Source organism: Myotis brandtii, unplaced genomic scaffold (genome assembly GCF_000412655.1).
Source record: "Myotis brandtii unplaced genomic scaffold, ASM41265v1 scaffold876, whole genome shotgun sequence".
In the NCBI taxonomy this organism is placed as follows: Eukaryota; Metazoa; Chordata; class Mammalia; order Chiroptera; family Vespertilionidae; genus Myotis; species Myotis brandtii.
The window spans coordinates 408434-416009 of record NW_005371579.1 but is presented as its reverse complement, the minus strand read 5'-3'; the positions used below and the strand labels follow the sequence as shown (position 1 = coordinate 416009).

At 53.8% G+C, this 7576-nt stretch overlaps 1 protein-coding gene across 1 annotated transcript; it reads left to right on the top strand.

Annotated features, from left to right (window-relative positions):
• Positions 1-956: 956 nt before the first annotated feature.
• On the top strand, positions 957-5762 carry ISX (intestine-specific homeobox). Its single transcript, XM_005884921.1, has 4 exons — positions 957-963; positions 2424-2575; positions 4410-4526; positions 5520-5762. Exons 1-4 carry the CDS (start codon positions 957-959, stop codon positions 5757-5759), a joined length of 516 nt encoding a protein of 171 aa, XP_005884983.1. The 3' UTR covers positions 5760-5762.
• Positions 5763-7576: the final 1814 nt, after the last annotated feature.

Below are 7576 nucleotides of genomic sequence, written 5' to 3'. Positions count from 1 at the left end.
CCAGCTCCCTGGAGGCCTAGGGTGTGTTTCATGGCTCATTAATGACTCTGCCCTTAGGCTCTCATGAGAGCAGACAGCAGCAGGGCTAAAGGATGCAGAGCTAAAAGCCTGTACTTCCCCCAGAATAAGTGTGGTTTCTCTCTCTCTCTCTCTCTCTCTCTCTCTCTCTCTCTCTCTCCTTATCTCAGTCCCTGACACCAGTCACAACCTACCATGGCCATGGGGACATTCCTACAGGTCTGGGGGACCTGAAGGCTGGTTCTAGAATTCAGAAGCCGACTCCTTCTTAGGCCCTGTTAGGAGTACAGGGCAGTACAATGCTGGACTCCTGCCTGCAAAAAAACAAACATTGTATTCTTGTAGGATCCCCCAAAAAGAAGAGCTGAAGGGAGGGTTTAAGCCCAAGTGCTGAAGGCAGTGACCACTGTGCAAAACTGAACTTCGATCCTTTGGGAAAGGGAGCAAATATACTCCTTGGAATTATGTGGGCTTTGCAGCCTAGAAAGTCATCCCCTGGCAGTAGCAAGTGGTTCTGGAGCACACAAAGGTCTGAGGGAAGCAAGCAGGGCGCTGACAACATTACTATGGTAACAGGCCCCCAGCGCGTCAGAGCTAGGAGAAAGCCGAGTGGACGGCAGAGGCTTTAGCATCGGCTATAATTTAAATTCGATGTATTCATCATATGCTTCATCCAGGCATGCAACGAGCTACTGAATGGCGGCTGGGTGGCCGGCTTATCTATTGCTGCACACACGAAAATTGTCCCCAAACTTGGTGGCTTCACATAACCATGAACACTTACTCTGTCACTCACATTCTGTGGGTCGGGAATCTGGGAATGACTTAACTGGGCGGCCTGGCTCAGGGTCCCTGTGAGATTGCAAGAAGGGTGTCGCTTGCTGTCACCCGAAGGCTGGACTGGAATAAAGGATCTGTTCCCACGGTGGCTGGCGCTCATGGCTGGTGAGTGGCACCAACCGTTGGAGGAGGCCTCAGTTTCTCCCCAGGCAGGGCTCTCCACATGCTGCTTGAGTGTCCTCCCAAAATGGGGGTGGCATCGCTCAGAGCGAGCAATCCAAGAGGGAGGGAGCCAAGTGGGAGCTGCCACTTCCAAAGGCCCGTCTGTTAGGGGCGCCACTAAGGTGGGCCCACATTAAAGGAGACAAGAATGCAAAGGGTCTTATCTTAAAGCCACCACAGGTATCAGCTGGGAGTGGGGATGCTGCGGAGAGCAGAGCGCAAGCACAGCCCTGCCTCGTCCAGCAGGAGACAAATGGCCATCCAATAGTCACGAGGAAAGCGCAATGCCGGTGGCAATAGTGCTGGGAGGGGTGACACAGCACCCTAATGGCCTGTTCTACGGGAGGTTTGGTCCCTCGAGGAGGCCAGGGGAGGTTTCCCAGAGGAGGTCGTGGTTGCTGCTGTGGGCACAAGGGAACTACAGGAAGTCCCTGACCGACTGGAGAGAAGAGGTCAGTGCGGGTCTGCCCTGGAAGACTCCTGCCCTGTACCCCACCCACCCGCCATGTCCAGGAGGTGTTCCCGGCCCACAGGAGGGCTCCCAGGGGTGCCCTGGATCCCCTCCCTGCCGAGCCCGCAGCCTCAGAAAGACAAGGACAGGCCCTTGCAGAGACTTCGCCCGTGCAAAGCCCCCAGGGCCTGTAGCTGAGCAGCCAGGGCCCATTAGCAGACCCTAGAGAAGGAGCAATCAGGGGAGGGAGCCGAGCGTGGAGAAACATCGGTTTATAATTAGGTGGCCTAATCACCTGTGTAAATTGTGTATTTCTTATGATCGATGTGCTAAACGGCTCAGGTTTAATTAAGTTCTGCTGACTCGTTCTCTGTGAAGACCCACCGGAGTGTGATTCACAGCTTGCACAATTAATAACGGGGAGAGGAGCAACCTGGAAGGGGGGCAGTTTCCCCGCAACTTTCCTCACCTCTCCCCCGCCCCCGCTCCCCCTCCCCCCGCCTGGTGCCCTCCAGGGTGCCCTCGGCCAGCTTAGCCGGTGTGCTGCACTGTGGCCACCAGCTCCTGGGCCTGAGATGCCGGGCCTAGACCGGAACTCAAGGGTTTTCTCCTCCCAATCCAGTTCCCCTTCCACGGCTCGGAAAATGGGGCCCACCACCCACATCGTCCTCTCTGACTGGGCCCAGTGGATCCCAGCCCTTCCTGGGGATTGAGAACCTTGCCCAGTGCATGGGCGCCCCATCCATGAGCTTGTCTTCCCAACCTCTTGTTCACTGAGGTCCAAAATTCTACGGGCTGAGCTCTGTGCGCTATCTTTTCTCTGTTCCCTATTCCATTTGTGCTCTTCTGCCTTCTCTCCCCTGCTTCCTCTTTTTCATACCCACTGCGGTCTGTAACCTAAAGCCAACAGCAAGGTCACTAACACACCTTGGCCCCTCCCCCTTCCATCCAGAGGAGAGGAAGAGCAAGCGGAGGGTCCGAACCACCTTCACCACAGAGCAGCTGCATGAGCTGGAGAAGCTCTTCCGCTTCACCCACTACCCAGACATCCACGCCCGCAACCAGCTGGCAGCCAGGATCAACCTCCCAGAAGCTCGGGTGCAGGTACAACCCTCCCGCTCTAGCCCCACCTCAATACACTGGGTGAGACACTATGGATCCCGGACCTCCGGCCTGCCCCGTCTGAAACTTGGCATTGGCTTTGTCCCACAAATACAGTCATATCTGCTAAACATTACATTCCAGGAAAGGAGGTCCCCATAGTTATCAGATGATTTCTCTCCTTGGAGGGTGAAAATGGAGTGAGGTGGCATTGCTGACGGCCATCGATAGATGCTCCCATTCCCTGCCTCTCCACTTGGCTACAGTTTCAGAACCTCATCCACTATGCAGCCTCATTCACAAAATACCTCTTGACAATCTAGACCGGGGTCAACACACGTTTTCTGTAAAGGGCCAGGTGGTCATTATGTTGAGTCTCGGGGGCCATCAGATCACTGTCACAGCTATTCAACCCTGCCATTGTAGCATAAGAGCAGCCACAGACCATACACAAATAATTGAGCATGGCAGTGTTCCAATAAAACTTTATCGATAAACACTAACATGTGAATTTTGTATAATTTGCATGTGTCACAAAATATTCTTCTTCTGTGGATTGTTTGCAGCCATTTAAAAATGTGAGAACTATTCTTAACTCATGGGTAGGCCATGCACAAACAGCTGGCGGGCCAGCGTTAGCCGACAAGCCTTAGTTTTCCAGCCCCTGATCTGGACCACATGGTTATCATCACTTTGGCAGCAGAGAAATATAGAGGACCCTGGACCCAAGGTCTGAGGCCTGGTTCAAACATCGACTGCCTGATCCGAAACTTTCCACAGGCTTCTCCCTCCTCCTTGTAATCCTCATGCAATTTCTTCACCCCTGAGTGTCTATGGCTTTTTCCATGGTTTGGGGATATAATAGCCCCTTGTCACTCACCAGGCATACATCCTGCCCTCCTGGCACATCCCCAGTTTTGCAAGCGCCATTCTAGCAAACCCAAATCCAATGGTTGCACTGTTGGCATGCTCTCCAATGGTTTTCTAAATCACTCTCTTTTTTTTCTTTTTTCTTTTTTTAACAAACCTGATGGGCTCATTTGAATTCAAAATCTCAGTGAGGGCCCAGGACAACATTCTACTCTTTATCTTATCCCAACCTACTTTTCTTCTGGCTAAGGATGCCCCTGCTTCGGACTTCTCCCCTTTTTCTTTCCATTAGAAATCTGTCACCAGCTATGTTGGTAGCCCCAGCTAAGTGGCTCAAAATTTAGCGGCGTCTCAGCAGAATGACCCAGTACAAATGGCCACGTGTCAGGGACAATCAGGATGCTCATGAATACAGGAAATGGCCAATGTTCCTGCAGATGCCCAGGGGCCCACAGGAGTTGCAAACTGGTGGCCTGCCAGCAGGAAACAGCCCACTGGTGGGTTTTATTTGGTCTGCACAGTATTTTAAAGCTCAGAACTCTCACAGAAAAATCCAGATTTCTGTCTTAGAAATTGGATGAGCCTGCAAGGCTGGGCTCACATTTCACGTGGTGGCTGGTGGCTGTTTGGCTGAAGCTGAGAGACTGCCCCCTTAGGCTTGGGGGCCATGGACCCCACCCCTCCTGATTACGGGGCACCCAGCTGCTGCCCTCCTAAGTGATCGGGCCCTGCAGGTGTTGGAGGCTGTGGTCCCCTAACCCCTCTCAGAAGGCTGACCTCCAGAGCCAGAGAAATCCTGGATGCCGTGAGCTTTCTAAACAGCAAAGTCTCTCGGGAGGCGTGGTTATTAGGCATGTTGGGGGAGACACTAGATGGAGAAAATACCCTTTGCTTACCTCCATTCTCTCTCTCTCTCTCTCTCTCTCTCTCTCTCTCTCTCTCTTTCTCTCTCTTTCTCTCTCCTCAGATCTGGTTCCAGAATCAGCGAGCCAAATGGCGGAAGCAGGAGAAAATGGGCAACCTTGAGGTCCCGCAGCAGCCAAGTGAGGCGGACGTGGCCCCAGCCACACAGCTGGATGTGGCCGTGAGTGGCTGGGGACCCACGGTCTGGGAACATCCCCTCCAGACCCACACGGGAGGAAACACCTCAGGGGAATTTTTTTAGAAAGAGCATGGGATGTTCTGGAAGTCTGTGGGACCTGGGACAAATCACGACCACTCTCTGTCCCCGTGTCCTCACCCCCTGAGTGGCCATCACAGGCTTCTCCCTCCTCCTTGATTCCTTGTGTAAAACATCAGTTTACAGAATTGGGTCATGGCTTAAAGGGCGGTACCCAGGGGTGAACCCTGGAGTCCGACTGCCTGGGTTCGGGTCCCAGCTCTGCCCTCAGCAGCAGGGTGGCCGGGAAGAGTCACGCACCCCTCCGAGGTCAATATAGTTTTGATGAGGATGAGAGTATTGGCCTCCCATTGAGACATCTATTTGTGTACCAGATGCTAACCTCTGGGGAGGCAGCACTACGTGGAATAGACAGTCCTGGGGCGAAAGTTTTGTGCAGCCCCGCAGTGATGCTAGGAGGCAGGGTTTTTTTTAATATATTTTTTTATTGATTTCAGAGAGGAAGGGAGAGAGAGATAGAAACATCAATGATGAGAGAGAAGCATTAATCGGCTGCCTTCTGCACTCCCCACCCTGGGGAATGAGCCCGCAACCCGAGCATGTGCCCTGACTGGGAATTGAACCGTGATCTCCTGGTTCATAGGTCAATGCTCAGCCAGCTAAGTGGCCAGCTGGGCAGGATTTTTTATTTATCCTTGTTTTCCCGCTAACACAGAAACTGGGCTCTGAGAAGCAAAGTGACTTTTCCACGTCCAGCAATTGCTGTGAATGGTGGAATAAGGGCCAGGCTTCCTGGCCCCCTCCCCACCCCTCACCCCACCCCCGTGCATACATTTCTCCCCAGGTTGGTCCCCTACCCGCCCCCCCTGCCCACGTCGTGGGGGAAGGTTGGGGAGCTCCAGGGCAGCCCAGGGTAAAGCCGAGGACTCACGGCCCTCCTGACCTCTCCTGTGACAGGGCCCCCTGCTGCCGCCCCCTGCGCTGTCCAGGCTGGTGCCTCCCCCGGGGTGTTATCCACCGGATCAAGGTCAGCTGGCCTCTGCCTGGTTTCCTGCTGGAATCACTCTCCTCCCACACCACCCATGGGAGACACCACCTCTCCCGGGCCCTGTCATCCTGCAGACCTGCGTCCCCGCCCTCTGCTTCCTTCCACCTCCACACCCCAGATGGGGCAGCATCTGCGCCACCTCCACATAGGGACCCGATGGACATCCTCTCCCCCGTGGGGCCACGCTCCTCCCCAGGTGACGACAAGTGGCAGGGAGGGGCCCAGGCGTCTGGGGGAGTCAACCTCCTGATCCAGAGACGGCCCACATCCCAGGAAGCCACCCCCGCATGCCCCTGGGAAGGCTGCAGCAGGCTCAGCAGCAAGGTGGCCCTCCTGGCTCAACGACAGAGGCGTTCAGACCTCAGGGGGAGCTCTGGAACCTGGAGGTCATTGTCTTGCACCTGTGCTTCCTCCAACATGCTGTGTGACCTCCAGCCAGTCACTTACCCTCTCTGGACCTCATCTGTAACAGGAAGCAGCTGGACAAGATGACTTCTGAGGGCCTCTGGCCTTTACCCTGGTGAGGTGAACCATGGTGAGAACAGAGGCATGGAGGGGGCCAGTGAGAGGTTGTTGGCTCTTTCATTCATGACACACGTATTGAGCACCTACTGAGTGCTCCATGCATGGAACTGGATATTGACATGAGCAACCGAGGCTCTGCCCCTCTGAGCTCAATCCAGGTTGTTCGAAGGGACAGCGCTGACCTTCTCCGGCAGGTACAACCTTCGCCAGTGACCTTGCTGTTGGCCCATGTCTATCACATTCTGTGTGGCTTTGATGTGAATATCTTAAAGAAAGAGAAATATAGGGAAAAGCTTTTTAATTTTAAACAGAACTTCGTGTCTTTGGTTATTCTATTGAGTTGGGGAGAGATGTTGCCATTTCTGATCCAAATGAAGAGTAAGACAGCAAGATCTTTGTAGAGTTTATTTCCCGGGACTTTGCCAGGGGCCCAGCTGCAAGACCAGCCTCACCCTGCCCTGAAAAGCCTAGCGTTGCATTGGGCTCTGCTGTTTCCTTGCAGTGTGACCTTGAGCTGGACACATGCCCTGTCTGGGCCTCAGTTTTGACATCTATAAATTGGCCTGCCCACCTGGCCTGCCTCACAGGGCCTTCGGGCAGGGTCTGGAAGGAGGTGAAAGTGCTTTTACGAAGTGTGAGGCAGGACCCATTGCGGAGTGATGTTGTTGTCCCAGATCCCACCAGGAAAGTGGCTGCTATGGGTTCCAGCCCTGGGACAAGTCACACCTGCTCACAGGGAGGCCGTGCACTGAGCCTCCCTTCCGCATGAGTATTGCTGACACGTGTCCTTCTGGGGGCGGACAGGGCCTGCTCCCCTGAGCTGGGCAGGCTGGCCTGACCTCTACGGGCAACCCTAGCAATTCTAGGATCCTTCCCCAAGTCCCAGCACCTCTGCAATCTGCCTGGATCCCAGCCAGGAGTTGGACTGGGAATCAGGAAGGCTAGGTCTCCGTCCTGCATGCTCTCTAATCTGCTGTATGACCTTGCCATTCAATCTCTTTGGCCTCAGCTTTCTCATCTATACATTGCGGGCAGCAAGGCTAGCTCTGCTTCAGGCGTGCAATGGGCCAGCACCATAGAGTACAGCCCGCGATGCGAGTGAGCTTTGCAAACTTAGACTCAAAACTCACCCAGAGCCCTGAGTTTATTACTGCCGCCTCACCTCCAGCAAAATCTGCATGGAAGGGGAAGCCTAGGGATTCGGGAAGCAAATGAATCGATTAACAAACAAAGACGGGTAGCTCCTCACTTACTGACTCAGATATCAGGTACCCACTTCATGGCCCTGAACACAAATGTGCAAATGTCATTTTTATCATTTTGCTACAACTGGATTTACTTCCTATGTTGTTGGCAGAAAATTTATTCTAGTAACTTCTGTGTTACTGATTCCTCAAACACTCAGGTGTAAACTCAGTCACATTTGAGCTTAAATGTGCCC

Bases quoted from the DNA above. Each gene is read 5' to 3' on its own strand.
- ISX (XM_005884921.1), top strand. The intron at 2,576-4,409 runs GTACAACCCTCC...CTCTCTCCTCAG, and splicing joins TCCCAGAAGCTCGGGTGCAG to ATCTGGTTCCAGAATCAGCG. The intron at 4,527-5,519 runs GTGAGTGGCTGG...CTCCTGTGACAG, and splicing joins CCACACAGCTGGATGTGGCC to GGCCCCCTGCTGCCGCCCCC.